Source organism: Sinocyclocheilus grahami, unplaced genomic scaffold (assembly GCF_001515645.1).
Source record: "Sinocyclocheilus grahami isolate Dianchi unplaced genomic scaffold, SAMN03320097.WGS_v1.1 scaffold302.1, whole genome shotgun sequence".
In the NCBI taxonomy this organism is placed as follows: Eukaryota; Metazoa; Chordata; class Actinopteri; order Cypriniformes; family Cyprinidae; genus Sinocyclocheilus; species Sinocyclocheilus grahami.
In genome coordinates, this window is record NW_015505481.1 from 651,094 (window position 1) to 667,485 (window position 16,392).

Genomic DNA, 16,392 nt, shown 5'->3' on the forward strand with positions numbered 1-16,392 from the left:
GGGTTTTATTGGTGTTGTCTCATCGCTCCGGGACACGCATCACAGTATGGTAGGGGCGTAATATTTCCGTCACACGCTTGAGGTATTCGGCCAATCAGAGCACACCTCGCTTTTCAGAACGATGAGCTTTGTAAAGCGTTTCAGAAAGGCGGGGCATAGAGGAGAAACAATAATGTACAGTATGTGGAAAATAATGTGTTTTTTTTTACCTTAAACCACATAAACACATTTCATTACACCAAATACACAAAATAATGTTCTTTTTAGCAACATCATATGACCCCTTTAAAGGAATCATTTACTAAAAATGAATGAAAATTCACATTCACTCATTATCACGTCGTTACAAACTCAATTTCTTTCTTTCAAGAAACTTAAAATGAGGTGTTTTGAAGAATGTCTACACAGTTCACTTCCATGCAGGGAAACTGAATTGGGACATTCTGCTATAATTATCTCCTTTTATGTTCCACAGATGAAATTATGTTATACAGGCTTCAAAAGACATGGTTAGTATTAGGGTGAACTATTACTGTGGTGTTGTAAAAAGAAGCCATAACACTTTAAAAGGTGTTTAGAAATGTTATAAGCGCAGTAAGCCATGACAACATTGACAACATTGAGGGACTTAACCCTTAAATGCATGAATGTTTCGCCAATCATTATTACATATTCAGGTCTTTAGCGAACCGAACCAATATATCCAGCACCGAAGGAGCTCTAACTGCTGCAATAGCAAAAAACTCTCTTGATATTTTAAGAACAATTACAGAAGAATAAAATAAAGCATATTTCGTTTCCTTTTGAAAAGGGTTCCCTTTGAGCAGATGATTTTACCATCATTGTCATCGTCAGAGCGCACTTCATCATTGACATTGTGTATCAAACAGTGCCACCTTGAGGAAAAAATATGCATTGCACAAATTGAGTCATCAGGTAAGTCCCGCAGGAAAAAAATACTTCCACATTTACATACCTCGTGTAAAAAAAATTGTCAGAAAACAGGCATTCTTTTATATTTTACGATTTTTTTTCTTGTTATATTGTTTATAATGAATAGACTGAGGAATACTAAGAAAGTTGATGTCTTACATTAGGAGGGAGAGGGTAGAGAATGATGTCCCGGGTCGCTAAAGACCCGGATGCAGTTACGAGTTAAGCTAAAAAACACGCAGAAGCTGTATTTTGCTGCCCATAAATGCAAATTTATGTAAATAAATAAATAAAAAAAGGTGACGCATGATTTGCTTTTTTAACTGGATTACATAGTCGCCGCTACTGCCTAGTTTAAATCTACTTAATTAATTTACAAAGCCTATTCATACAATCTCTCATGCAAATGCATATAGACGATATTTATGCGATCTCTGTCGCACATGTGCATCCACTTAAGCGTCTTAAAGTTCTAGACGACGGTCTACTCTAGACTTGAACTCTTATGGTTGTAAATGATTCTAATAATTTCCCAAAAGTGTTATTTATTTTTGTATAAAAAGTATTTAGAAAGAAAATACTGAGTGCATCTTTAAGTTTTATGACTTAAGAGTAGGTGTTCAACAAGGCAGTGACGAGCTATGATTGACACTTCTCTTGCCATACGCGTTTCGTTATCTACTCGTAAATGTTTCCCATTGTCTCCTTTTCATTATGCTGTCGAGCTCTTTCATGTAAATGTGAGAGAGGTTTGACAGAATCTCTATCAATCAGCTCAGCTTGCCAAAGGTAAATGAGTGGGAGTGTGGGAGGAGTCTTGTAACAGCGCGTCAGTGTGTGTGTGCGCGTGTAGCGGTGCGTAAGGAGGGCGCTTGGGCGGAGAGGGACGCATAGCATCGCGCCTCAGAGTTCATCGCAGTCTGAAGCTTTACATTACATGTACGCACTCCGCACAACTCACTCCAGAGTACAGGCTCGCGCAAACTTTCCCCGCGTTGAGAATGGCAGAGCAATCGAACAGCGATGGAGAGGAGGGGAGCGCGCCCATGAGGGGCTTTGCCCGACAAGGTGCTCTGAGACAGAAGAACGTTCACGAAGTTAAGGACCACAAGTTTATCGCTCGCTTCTTCAAGCAGCCTACTTTCTGCAGCCACTGCACGGACTTTATCTGGTAAGAGTTTGTGCGCGCCTTACTGAAGTGTATGGCAAGCTGCTTTAACATTCATTTATTAAAACTAAGTAGTATTGTGTTGCTAGTTCTTATTTTTTAAGTACTACTAAGTAATCCAATAGTGACTAGTAGCCTTCAAATGTACATGCAGCTATTTATTAAAATACATGTACATATTCAGTTCATACTATTAGTACTCATTCATTAGTTACTAGTAACAATTCCGACAGCTGCTATCCATTTTGCCATAACATTTTCTTTTTACTAATAGAGAGATGCTAGTATCTATATATGAGGCACTAGTATACGTCTTAAAATGTTTTCCTATACGTAATGACTTGCCAGAACTGCCCTTTTTTTTTAGCTGTTAACTTAAATGTCTTATTAGTCAAATTAGAAATGTTTCTAGTAAAAATGCAATGGATTATTTTAGTTGTCTAATAAATGAATAACAAATAAAAAAAGGTGTAGTAACATAAAAAGAGATTTTAGTTAGTTTAAGGAATAAATGTTAAAATTGCTTTCCATAGTTTAGCTGTTAACTTAAATGTCTTATTAGTCAAATTAGAAATGTTTCTAGTAAAAATGCAATGGATTATTTTAGTTGTCTAATAAATGAATAACAAATAAAAAAGGTGTAGTAACATAAAAAGAGATTTTAGTTAGTTTAAGGAATAAATGTTAAAATTGCTTTCCATACAGGTGGACCTGTTACTGTTGCAGCTCAGGTGTAACACTGTACACTGTCTCAAAACCTATGGTGCTGTCTATCTAGACAGCACTCTTTTATGGCCATCATATGTAGACTCAGCTGACTCTGAACAAGCCTAGAATGGGCAAAATGCTGTTTCAGTAGGAGCTCACTTGGTTTTGAGCCACAGCTTTATTGATTTCCCATAGTAAAGTGTGTAAAATACAAAGTAAAATGAAAATGTAAAAATATGAATGAGAAAAAAACAAGCTCCCTGCTGAGGGTTACTCAGTCTCTCTCGGTGAGTGCATGGTGCCATTGTGCTCAGCCGCTGGTTGTCCTTGCCTCCTACTTGTTAGTGCGTCACAGAACAGGAATGAAACAACTCTGCTGAAAAGAGTCAGCTGGGACACAACACAAAAATGTATGTAACAAAGCTTAGACGTCAATTTATATGAGCAGCCACCGAAATAACTTGCTCTCCGTGCAGCTTCAGGCTCTGGGGAGATCAGAGAACCTGCAGCCTGTTGCATCAAAACCCCTTATGCTTGGTACAGTACAGTTGTAACAGTATTATTATTAATGGATTTCTTAACTTGAAGGTTTGTCCACAACATTGTAATTCATATGAAATAATGACAGAGTTGGCGCTTTTTTCATGCATATAGTCAAATTTAACCACATATTCAGGATTTGGATGAACAAAACTAAAAAATACATCAGAATTGAAATCTACATATTGTCTATGGTGGTTCCTTCCTTGCATAACATAATTAGTATTTCTTATTTCACCACATTTTATCATATGCTATGTAATTAAATACAGGCTAATTAAATTTAGGAATGATTTCCTAATTATCTTGATATGGTCTAATCAGTTCTCAGGTATGAATATGCAGTGCTCAAAATAATTAAATGTTTTAGGTGCACTCGGTAAGTTTAATTTTTAACTGGCTCATATCATCCCAATTTAACCAGGATGTGAATCTATCAGCAAAGACGTTTTGCTAATTTGACTAATTTCCAGCTTCACACAAAAGCATCTTTATTTGTTCCTTTTTTGTTTCTCTCATTCTAATATTTAGCACATGCACTCTATTTAATCAAAACAAATTTAATCTTTGAAAAAAATTCTGTGCGTTTTCTACAGCTGGTCATGTGATGTCAACTTGTTAGTGCCCATGAGGGGGCGACCCGCTCCATGTAGAATAAATCGCTTTTTCTAGACGACGCTCTACTCTAGACTTGAACTCTTATGGTTGTAAATGATTCTAATAATTTCCCAAAAGTGTTATTTATTTTTGTATAAAAAGTATTTAGAAAGAAAATACTGAGTGCATCTTTAAGTTTTATGACTTAAGAGTAGGTGTTCTACTTATACAGTATCAACAAGGCAGTGACGAGCTATGATTGACACTTCTCTTGCCATACACAGTCCAAGAAATAGGAAATGAGTCATACTACATGAGACAACAATCAAACCACAAATCGATTTAGTGCAAGTGTAAATGTTTAAAAATTATGGTTCTATTATTTTTTCAGTGAACACTTGCTTTTATCTTTCAGGGGTTTTGGGAAACAAGGATTTCAGTGTCAAGGTAGGAATTTATTCATTACATATTTTGAAAGATCTCAGAAAGTGTATAGTGCCTGTGGTGGTATTTGTAAATGTCTTGCAGCAACAGTTAATCCTTTTCAAGGACTTTCAGTATTGTATATTTGACACGTCTCAAAGCTTTTTCCTTGTGATGGTGTTACTGGAGGATGCGTTTACAATGTTTAGCGTCTTGCATGAACTTATAAGGTCCATTTTGAAAGAGAGCCTTGAGGTTTTCCACCAGTGTGATGATCTTGGGAATCTCAAAATGGTTCCACAAGTATATTTCATTTTTATAGAGTAGTTATTATGATATTATACAAAGCATCTAGACAGTAAAATGGAAACTAATTAACAGGACGTTTCATAAAATAGAAATTTGCACAATGGTAAAATAGATGGTCGTGCAGATATTCTTGGCAATCTCCGATATCTCATTTAAATTAGATTTTCAAATTATTTTAATAACAGAAGTCTGATTCTACCTGCATAATTGTTCCGATTTGAAGCAACTGATGTCCTCACTGCTGATGTTCATGCCTCTCATTTGTCTCATGAGTCTAATTATCACATTTCTGAGAGACGCCTTTCACATTGAAGTATGAACAAGATGGGCATTTCTCATATGAAATCATGTTATGCAAGGAGACCATCCGGACAGCTTTTTTCAAACTCTTGCACAGGCAGTTTGACTTGGAAGTGTGAAGTTTTGGCACGTTTTCTAACATTGCAGTTTGTTCCTGAAGACCTGTGGATAGCTGTTTTCTTCACTGTATTTAGAGTCTAAATTACCCTGGAAAAGTGATTTTAATTCCTGCTCCCTTTTACGCACTAAAGGCACTGGATGTTCTTTAAGGCAACTGCAATTACCGGTCAAGGCAGGTCAATGGTACCCTCTGCGGTGCTGCGCTTCTCCATTTTTCCACCGCAGGCTTCAGCACTAGCTCTAATTACAGGTGCACAGTTGAGTGTACGATGACTTTACCCACTGCTCGATCTTTCTCCTCTCTCCCTCTGTTCCTAGCTCTTTTTCTTTCAGTCACATTCTCAAATCTTTCTCTAAACCTGTTGAAACCCTCCATTGATTGTATCTGGAATATGGGACCCCATAGGAGCTGAGGGAGAAAGGGAATTCTTCTGCAAGGTCATGCTCAGACATGCTGAAACCTGAGGGTCTCTGCTGGAGAGCAAAGCTGTTTGTGCCTCCTGTAGATTATGCCTCGAAGAGTCAAGCTCTGTTAGAACAGTGTTGGATCTATACGTCTTGTTCATTATTAATGCCGTTTGTGCAGTTTCTTCTCCTCCTTTTGGTGTGTATTGTGAATGCACCAGAAGAGCAAGACATGCTTTTCGGTTAATGATTTAAAGAATATTGCAAAAAGAATATTTTTTAAATCTTGACAGTCCCATTTACTTTAGTTGAATAGAAGAGAGCAGCCTGGACATTTTATGGATTATTCCCTTTTTGATTTAAGGGCGACAAATGTGAGATGAGTAGGGCTGTGAACTGTTCATGTAAGGGAGCTTTAGCATCACCTAGCGTGTTTGGAGTGTGTGTTTCGGAAGCTGATGCCTGATCTCCAAATGTGAACACGACAATTGCACTTAGATCTGCACCAAAACAATCCGTCAGAGATTGCCTGAATGGTTCATTTGTGTTGAGAAGACCTAACGGAACAAGTTGTATCATAATTCATGATGGGAAAAGAATTACCTACATGTGACCTCTGCATAAACGCATATTTGGTATACTTTTAAATGTTCTTTTGTGAAAAAGAACCGAACCAAGAAGAAAATGCAACATTGTAACTTAAGTCCTTGTTTTAGAAGAAAGCAAGCTATCTACAGGTCTGAAAATGCCCTAAATAACTCTAGACTTTTACTTATGCTACAGAATAAGCCAATACAGCAGTGGCTATTATTAATTATGAAACATTGGTTTAGTACACTTAGGTTTTTGTACTATTTAAAAAAAAAAGATATTTTGCTTTTGCAAGAAAGTTTCTGTAACATTCTGTAATATTCTAGTGCTTTCTGGAACATTCCAGAACATTGTGGGACTAGTCATAAAAGACAAAAATCATCCCACATACACTTCTGACGTTTGGAGGACTCACTGTTAGCTCAGTAATATGCATGTCCATGTAATTTTTATGCAGGAGTAATAACCGATCAGCTTGTATAAGTTGCATTACTTAGTTACTCTTTATGAAAAGTAATGCATTACGTTACTTTTGCATTACTTTTTGTCACCTGGGCTGGACTTTTTTACTAAAAAAAACCAAAAGTTATAATTTTATCAAATGTAAAGGCCCTTTCGCAACCTCTGTAGTCTGTACCTCACTCCTAATTTCTTTTAATATGGGGACAGGAGAGGTGTCGGTGAAGAAATAGGAAAACAAAGTAACTTGCGTTACTTACTTGCGATATTACTTGTACATTTAACAGTAATGTGTTCTTTTATTAGTTACTTGAAAGAAATAATCTGATTACGTAACTCACGTTATTTGTAATGTGTTACCCCCGGCACTGAATCTCCAGTTACTGGGTCACCCTGACTTGAGATTTAAGATGTGGACATAATATTATAGCCTATTCATAATTATATTCATTACTAACTGATGAATTTAGGATTGTAGTGTCTAGAAAATACTGGAAATTATTTTGACTTCAAGACCTTTTAATGTAACAGTGAATCCATCAGCTGTTAAGTAGCAACGAGGCTAAAGGGACAAACTGGCCACTCACTGGCAATTTTTGTGTGCGTTCAAAGAAGAAAAAGAGGTTTAAGGTTTACTTATAGAATACCAGTACAGCTGTGATCTGGTTCTTCCTTAATCATCAGTGTGTGGAAAACAGTGAGTAAATAATAAAAGAGGATTTCCTCTTGGTGTCAGCTTGATGGTGAGCCAGCTGCTTAGGAGAGCCTCTTTTGCCTCCTCAGTCTTAATTGCAAAATTACGAGTTTGAAGAAGAGCTGGCAGAATGTGCTACATCTGGATAGAGTTGAGGAAGAGAAACCGAGACAGAGAAAGAAGTGAATGAATGATAAGATGGGATAGCGACTAGCGAGATGGTCAGAAGAAGAAATTAGAAATCCAAAAAGTGTTCGAATTTTCAATTGAATGACAATATTTCAGAGTAAAGTCATTAATGTACAATCAGTCCGTCATGATGGCAATATATATATATATATATATATATATATATATATATATATATATATGCGATAACCACCTGTTATTGGTTAATTTTACCTGATTATTATAGGAAAATTACTATTTTAACAAAAAATTTAAATTTTGAAATATTGATTTGATTTTAAATTATGTAAGAAAAAAGAGACTGCAGTGATATGAGAAGATATTGTTGGAGATTGACCAGTCAGAATCACTCAGACTTACAGAAAGTCTCTTGAACGGCAATTATCATTATTTGTACACCTAACACCTTACAAAACCACCCTGATGATTTCACTTGTATATCTCTAACCACTCACCTTCTGCCTAAATGCCCTTGAAAATCGAAGCAGACTGTGATTGCATTTATATATTTGTGATGTGGGGGGTGTCTCACACCTCGCTTTGTTCTGTGCAAAAGCAGAACATAACCACATATGAAGGTGTGGGCCGTTTAAAGCCCCTATAAATAGCATAAGTGTTCCATGAAGCAGTGCTTAAATAAGGGGGGGGAGGGTATGTGTGGGTGTTCGGGGAGATCAGAAGTTTATGAAACGCATAGAAGAACCTCAATCATTAAAGAACATGGCATCAGTTCATATACGTCATCACCCTGTTCTTGCAAGAATAATTCATGTGTTTGCTCCATTTTAGCAGCTTTGGAATGGCATGTTCCAGACAGTAGCCTCATTTTGAGAGGAAAAATATAAATGATCAATGGCGACATAAGGCACTGCTGCGTTTTATTGTAGAGAGGAGTGAAGCTGTGTGTATCAGTGTATCTATCGAGGAAGTTTCTTTTTTGCTGTCAGATTTTTCAAGGGAGTTCGTTTTAGTCATTTACAATTGAAATATCAACTTAGATGTTCCTCCTAAAAATAGAGAAAAATATGACAATTGTTGACACTCAGTAAGAGTATAGAGCTATAAAACCAATGTAGAAATCATAGTTTTGGTTTTGGAAGAATTTGATAAAATATGTTTGATTTCTTATTGAAATATTTGACCTTTGATTGCAGATTTTGATATTGTAGCAATTCTGTGTACGATTTGAGACATTGATATCTTTTCTGAAACACTAGAGGAGGCACATTAGAGATTACTGTTTTCCCTCAGGAGAAAAATCTGAGAGGCAGAGGTTTCATTTGCCCTCTGTGTGATCTCATTAAGTACATTTACAGGTACTTTAAAAGTTTGATTTCAGTCAGAATAGATTTCAGAATAAAACAGTAATTCATCAGTGTAATGTAAATGCTTTAGTCCCACTGAAATTGCATTAGTCAAGTAGAAACCAGTACAGTTTACCTCAGTGTTGTACACTTGCTCTGAAATACAGAGGTGATGTGTGACCTATTTAATCCTTTAAATATTCAATGTCCACAGCAGTTTTTGAAAATTCAAACAGTATTTGTGTATTTAATCATTTAAATATTATATATTCTTAACAGTATTCAAAGGCCTCATGACTCCTAGTAGTTAAATGGATAGTTCACCCAAAAATGAAAATTATATCATTAATCACTCACCCTCATGTCGTTCCAAACCCGTAAGACCTTCGTACATCTTCAGAACACAAATTAAGATATTTTTGATGAAATCTGAGAGCTCTCTGACCCTCCATAGACAGCAAGGGTACTACCACAATCAAGGCACAGAAACGTAGTAAAGACATCGTTAAAATGGTCCATGTGACATCAGTGGTTCAACTGTAATTTTATGCTGCTACGAGAATACTTTTTGTGCACAAAGAAAACAAAAATAATGACTTTATTCAACAATTTGTCTCCTCCGTGTCACCCTGGCGCCATTTTGGAGAGTATCATGATGCATGCACATGCTTTGATCTGTACGTAAATAACGCATGCGTGTGATGCTGCTGATGCAGAACACGCATGCTTGTTTATATTCAGAGGAGAGCATGTGTATGCATCCTGATACTCTCCAAAATGGCGCCAGGTTATTCCTAGTTACCTCAGGATTCCCATCTGGTTGCAGAAACAGAAAAGCAAACAGTGAAAAATTAACATAGCTGCTGTTAAAACCAAGCAAAGAATGATAATGTGCATTTGATCAGATATAACTCATCAAATAATATATAGAAATATATATATAAAATATATAGTTGAGTATCATCAGCATAACAATGGAAACTAACCCCATATTTTCTAATAATATTACCAAGGAGCAATGTGTATATTGAAAATAGCAGACAGCCTAAGACAGATCCTTGTGGCATTCCATACTTTACTGGTGTTAATTGAGATAATTCCCTGTTTAAATAAACAAAATGGTAGCAGTCGGACAGGTAGGATCTAAACCATCTTAAAGCCTGTTCTTGAATATCCGTATAGTTTTGTAATTGATCTGAGTATGTCATGATCTATAGTGTTGAATGCAGCGCTAAGATAAAGTACAAGTAAACCTAGTAATGAGATGCAGCCTTGGTCTGATGCAAGCAAATCATTTGTAAATTTAACAAGTGTAGTTTCTGTGCTATGATGGGGCCTGAAACCTGATTGAAATTCTACATAGATATAATTTTTTTGAGCACAACGGAGTAGACACAACTTTTCAAAAATTGTAGACCTAATCAGAAGTTGTGGTTTCTTAATGAGAGGCTTAATAACTGCCAGCTATTTTTAAAATGTATTATTTTTTACATTGTTTTGAGTTTTTGAGTTTCACTACGTCAGTCCTGATTTAGAATGCTGAATACGCTTCTGTTCACACACATTTTGGTTATAAACTAGACTGACAACCGCATTCAATGACCTAACTAACTCCCTTCAATTTGTAGGACACGCACCTGGATTTTGAGAATCAACTCGCCGTGGTTGGATCATCAATGGGAAACTAATAATATACATGACAATTTGAGATTCACATCTGTTAGTAGATACAAGTCAACACTGACAGTGTGAATGTAGCCCAGCTGTATTTCCAATTTTTCTAACTTCTGCCACTATCACAATGTGTTCTTTTATCATCTCAACTCAAATAGAAATAAAAAATGATTCCCCAAAGCCAAAGGCCTTATTGTAGCTATGATCCAATTTCGATCAGAATCCATTTGCGATAGATGCTAGGGACGGTGTGAAGAGGGGGGGGGGGGGGGGGGGATGTGTGGGCGTTCGGGGAGATCAGTAGTATATGAAACGCATAGAAGAACCTCGATCATCAGAGAACATGGCATCAGTTCATGTACGTCATCACCCTGTTCTCGCAAGAATAATTCATGTGTTTGCTCCATTTTACCAGCTTTGGAATGGCATGTTCCAGACAGTAGCCTCATTTTGAGGGGAAAAATATAAATGATCAATGGCGACATAAGGCACTGCTGCGTTTTATTGTAGAGAGGAGTGAAGCTGTGTGTATCAGTGTATCTATCGAGGAAGTTTCTTTTTTGCTGTCAGATTTTTCAAGGGAGTTCGTTTTAGTCATTTACAATTGAAATATCAACTTAGATGTTCCTCCTAAAAATAGAGAAAAATATGACAATTGTTGACACTCAGTAAGAGTATAGAGCTATAAAACCAATGTAGAAATCATAGTTTTGGTTTTGGAAGAATTTGATAAAATATGTTTGATTTCTTATTGAAATATTTGACCTTTGATTGCAGATTTTGATATTGTAGCAATTCTGTGTACGATTTGAGACATTGATATCTTTTCTGAAACACTAGAGGAGGCACATTAGAGATGACTGTTTTCCCTCAGGAGAAAAATCTGAGAGGCAGAGGTTTCATTTGCCCTCTGTGTGATCTCATTAAGTACATTTACAGGTACTTTAAAAGTTTGATTTCAGTCAGAATAGATTTCAGAATAAAACAGTAATTCATCAGTGTAATGTAAATGCTTTAGTCCCACTGAAATTGCATTAGTCAAGTAGAAACCAGTACAGTTTACCTCAGTGTTGTACACTTGCTCTGAAATACAGAGGTGATGTGTGACCTATTTAATCCTTTAAATATTCAATGTCCACAGCAGTTTTTGAAAATTCAAACAGTATTTGTGTATTTAATCATTTAAATATTATATATTCTTAACAGTATTCAAAGGCCTCATGACTCCTAGTAGTTAAATGGATAGTTCACCCAAAAATGAAAATTATATCATTAATCACTCACCCTCATGTCGTTCCAAACCCGTAAGACCTTCGTTCATCTTCAGAACACAAATTAAGATATTTTTGATGAAATCTGAGAGCTCTCTGACCCTCCATAGACAGCAAGGGTACTACCACAATCAAGGCACAGAAACGTAGTAAAGACATCGTTAAAATGGTCCATGTGACATCAGTGGTTCAACTGTAATTTTATGCTGCTACGAGAATACTTTTTGTGCACAAAGAAAACAAAAATAATGACTTTATTCAACAATTTGTCTCCTCCGTGTCACCCTGGCGCCATTTTGGAGAGTATCATGATGCATGCACATGCTTTGATCTGTACGTAAATAACGCATGCGTGTGATGCTGCTGATGCAGAACACGCATGCTTGTTTATATTCAGAGGAGAGCATGTGTATGCATCCTGATACTCTCCAAAATGGCGCCAGGTTATTCCTAGTTACCTCAGGATTCCCATCTGGTTGCAGAAACAGAAAAGCAAACAGTGAAAAATTAACATAGCTGCTGTTAAAACCAAGCAAAGAATGATAATGTGCATTTGATCAGATATAACTCATCAAATAATATATAGAAATATATATATAAAATATATAGTTGAGTATCATCAGCATAACAATGGAAACTAACCCCATATTTTCTAATAATATTACCAAGGAGCAATGTGTATATTGAAAATAGCAGACAGCCTAAGACAGATCCTTGTGGCATTCCATACTTTACTGGTGTTAATTGAGATAATTCCCTGTTTAAATAAACAAAATGGTAGCAGTCGGACAGGTAGGATCTAAACCATCTTAAAGCCTGTTCTTGAATATCCGTATAGTTTTGTAATTGATCTGAGTATGTCATGATCTATAGTGTTGAATGCAGCGCTAAGATAAAGTACAAGTAAACCTAGTAATGAGATGCAGCCTTGGTCTGATGCAAGCAAATCATTTGTAAATTTAACAAGTGTAGTTTCTGTGCTATGATGGGGCCTGAAACCTGATTGAAATTCTACATAGATATAATTTTTTTGAGCACAACGGAGTAGACACAACTTTTCAAAAATTGTAGACCTAATCAGAAGTTGTGGTTTCTTAATGAGAGGCTTAATAACTGCCAGCTATTTTTAAAATGTATTATTTTTTACATTGTTTTGAGTTTTTGAGTTTCACTACGTCAGTCCTGATTTAGAATGCTGAATACGCTTCTGTTCACACACATTTTGGTTATAAACTAGACTGACAACCGCATTCAATGACCTAACTAACTCCCTTCAATTTGTAGGACACGCACCTGGATTTTGAGAATCAACTCGCCGTGGTTGGATCATCAATGGGAAACTAATAATATACATGACAATTTGAGATTCACATCTGTTAGTAGATACAAGTCAACACTGACAGTGTGAATGTAGCCCAGCTGTATTTCCAATTTTTCTAACTTCTGCCACTATCACAATGTGTTCTTTTATCATCTCAACTCAAATAGAAATAAAAAATGATTCCCCAAAGCCAAAGGCCTTATTGTAGCTATGATCCAATTTCGATCAGAATCCATTTGCGATAGAAGTTAAATCTGAGTAGTCAATGGCTGATTGCTGATGTTTCAACCAGCTAATGAATGTTGAGAGCCAATTACACATGGATAGAAGAGCCCAACAAGGGCCATCTGCTCGGCTTTCGGGACCTAATAAAAAGGTCTACCGAGAGCCGCATTGCAGGAAGAGAATGCATGTAATAATAGTGCAATAAGGACGCTCAACTGCCTGTAAAAGTGTCTCCATGTTAAGCAAGTAGTTGAAACTCAATTTAGTCCTGAATGCTGTTAGCCTCTCCCGGTGCTTTCAACCAGATTAGATCATGGCGGTGTTTTCCAGGCCACCCAAGGGAGGGTTCCTGCTCTATTGACACTGCAAGGTTGTTTACTGCAGAACAGGATCCTTTTGTTTAGAACAAACATGTCTGACCTTTGTGGCTCCAGTGTCCCCGAGGACAAGACGCATGAGGCTTGATATTCCTTTTTGCTGGACCTTATTCGCTCTCTCTCCTAAATTAAATCAACTTCAGTCCTTTCAATATTTATGTCATTGTCAGTTTTCAGTTTCGATGGCCTGAAAGTACTCTGGCTAAATGAGAGAGATTTTGGAAGAGTTTTGACCTTCACCTCACGTGCCGGCTGTTCAGGTGCTCTTTGTTTGACGGTAGCCGGCACTGCATTTGATGTGTGTGCCAGCCAGCGAGTCTGTTGGAAGTTGGAAAGAGGGTTAGGAGGACAGGAGAGGCAGCCACCAGCTGAGCGTCTGAAACTGGCTGGCTGGAGGTCCTGTGGGGACCATCTTGTCTTAGTTGGCCTTACTTTTAAATGGGCCATAAGAGAGATTTCACTCCATCAGTGAGGCAGTCCAGTTTTGAGCTGCAGCTAGATATACACTTTGAGGACTTACACTGTATAATGGTGCTTGCTAAGGCACCTAAATGATACTTTAAATTATGGATCTTGTTGAGGAGAGGTGTGCTATAACTTTTCTAAGCAATTCAACTTATAATTTGTGCCTGGTGGACTATAAAAGACTAGAAGTATCCCATAGAATTGCATTAAATGGGCCTGTGGCATAGCTGTGGATTTCATAGGGACTCTTTTGACTTGGACTAGAAATCCTGGCGTACTGCTAGTGAATTTTAAATACAATTTAATTTAAAGTTTAATAAGTCTTAAGTTTCTTTTTATTTACATATTGCTTGTGCATTATTCTTGGTCTTATTTTAGCAGTGTCTTGTCTCTTATTTGGTGAGTGTGACAGATTTAGTTTTCCAGCTGATGAACGATGAAAACACTGAGGGCCAATCAGAATCCACCTGATTTTAAAGAGCTCATGGCATGCATTTAAAGAGGCAGACATACCTGGATTGTGCACTAATAATAAACAGAACGTTGTTTTGCATTGGTTGTGGATGCCAGTATAATTATTGTTATAGTTGATGTGAATGGCCTTTACAGTGTGGCAGTGAGTTTTAAAGTTTGAAAATGCATCTTGTTGTCAATTCAACTAACTACAGAATAAGAAAATCTATAGCATTTATCCCTGTTTTAAATGTTTAAATGGGCAGAAAAAACTCACTCTGCTTGATATAGATTTGCCGATGTCATAGTAGGAGCAGTGGTAGGACTACATTGGTTCATCATCTGTTTTTATGTAAACAGTCTCTGCTTTTTCCAGCATGGCATCGCCCACATCTGTGAGAACTGAAGAGAGATTTAAAAGGGGATCTGTAAATCTGAGATGTCAACATTTACCTGCCATTTTAGATGTATGTCACCCACCCAGGCCTCCACTTAACTGTGCTAGTGCTTTGAGTGTGGGATCCTGTCACAAATCTATCAACATGTCTAATTCCTCCTTGTATCTCTGTGTTTGAGTCTCAGCGTTATCACGATGACTGACAATGATTCAAAGACCACAGTCTGAGAGTGCTGTCAGAACAGAGAACACAAGAGTGCAGCCCTTTCTCCAGAGAAAGCACTCCGAGCTGCGCTGTCCAGATATCAACCTCACTGACAACTTCCAACATGCTAAGTAGTTCTGCCGTGCTTTTAGTACAGACTGGGCATTTCTTCTTTCCAGTAGTCTGCATATTCACCCTAAAACAATAATTCTGTCATCTGATACCTTGTGACATTATCTAAAAAGCAGGGTGGCAATATTATCAAATGAGAGTTACCAAAGTCCTTTTCAAAAGAAGTCATTTCACTTGGTGGCCATATTTGCAATGCCTCTGGGCAGCTATTTCAGTCATGAAAGACCAACTCCTGTTACTTGAATGGGGAAATACTGAAAGGGTTTTCCGAACTCAGTTGAACAAAATCTGACATGAACCGTTTCATAAATGTTGTTTCTCATGCACACATAGCATTAAAGAGCATGTATTTCAGGTTGCCCCTGCCAAGCTGCATATGCAGTCTGTTTTTATTGGAAACAGAGCTTCTAAGCCTCTGTAGTGATGCAATTCCCGATTGTCTCTTTTATTTAGAAGGTGGGACTTCCACCATATTGTGCATTGCAGTTTCTCCCATTCATATTAATATGAGTGAACTGTCTTGGTTTATATACAGCCTAGAGTATTTGCTCAGTATTGCTGAAGCAGTTGAAAATAAAAAATGTGTGCTGTCCATTAACAGTCTGTCAATTCTTCCTGATTACAGCATAATGCTGCTAATCTAAAATTGTCTGGCCAATATACTATACTGCTATATAACTATAAAAATACACTGAACAAAATTATAAACACAACACTTTTGTTTTTGCCCCCATTTTTCATGAGCTGAACTCAAAGATCTAAGACTTTTTCTATGTACACAAAAGGCCTATTTCTCTCAAATATTGTTCACAAATCTGTCTAAATCTTGCACAGGTGTGCCTTAGGCTGGCCACAATAAAAGGCCACTCTAAAATGTGCAGTTTTACTGTATTGGGTGGTTCGTGGGGGTCCGAAAACCAGTCAGTATCTGGTGTGACCACCATTTGCCTCACGCAGTGCAACACATCTCCTTCGCATAGAGTTGATCAGGTTGTTGATTGTGGCCTGTGGAATGTTGGTCCACTCCTCTTCAATGGCTGTGCGAAGTTGCTGGATATTGGCAGGAACTGGAACACGCTGTTGTATACGCCGATCCAGAGCATCCCAAACATGCTCAATGGGTGACATGTCC

General features: G+C 37.2%; 1 protein-coding gene across 2 annotated transcripts in view; it reads left to right on the plus strand.

The window, feature by feature from the left end:
* Positions 1-1,771: 1,771 nt before the first annotated feature.
* LOC107601253 (protein kinase C beta type) overlaps positions 1,772-16,392 on the plus strand; it is a 150,474-nt gene continuing 135,853 nt past the window's right edge. Inside the window, exons 1-2 of one of the 2 annotated variants that reach the window (XM_016293367.1) lie at positions 1,772-2,104; positions 4,362-4,393. In XM_016293367.1, coding sequence (XP_016148853.1) covers positions 1,935-2,104; positions 4,362-4,393 — 202 coding nt within the window. In that variant the 5' untranslated portion in view covers positions 1,772-1,934. The remainder of the gene's footprint in view (positions 2,105-4,361; positions 4,394-16,392) is intronic. The other variant, XM_016293366.1, reaches the window with a different exon arrangement.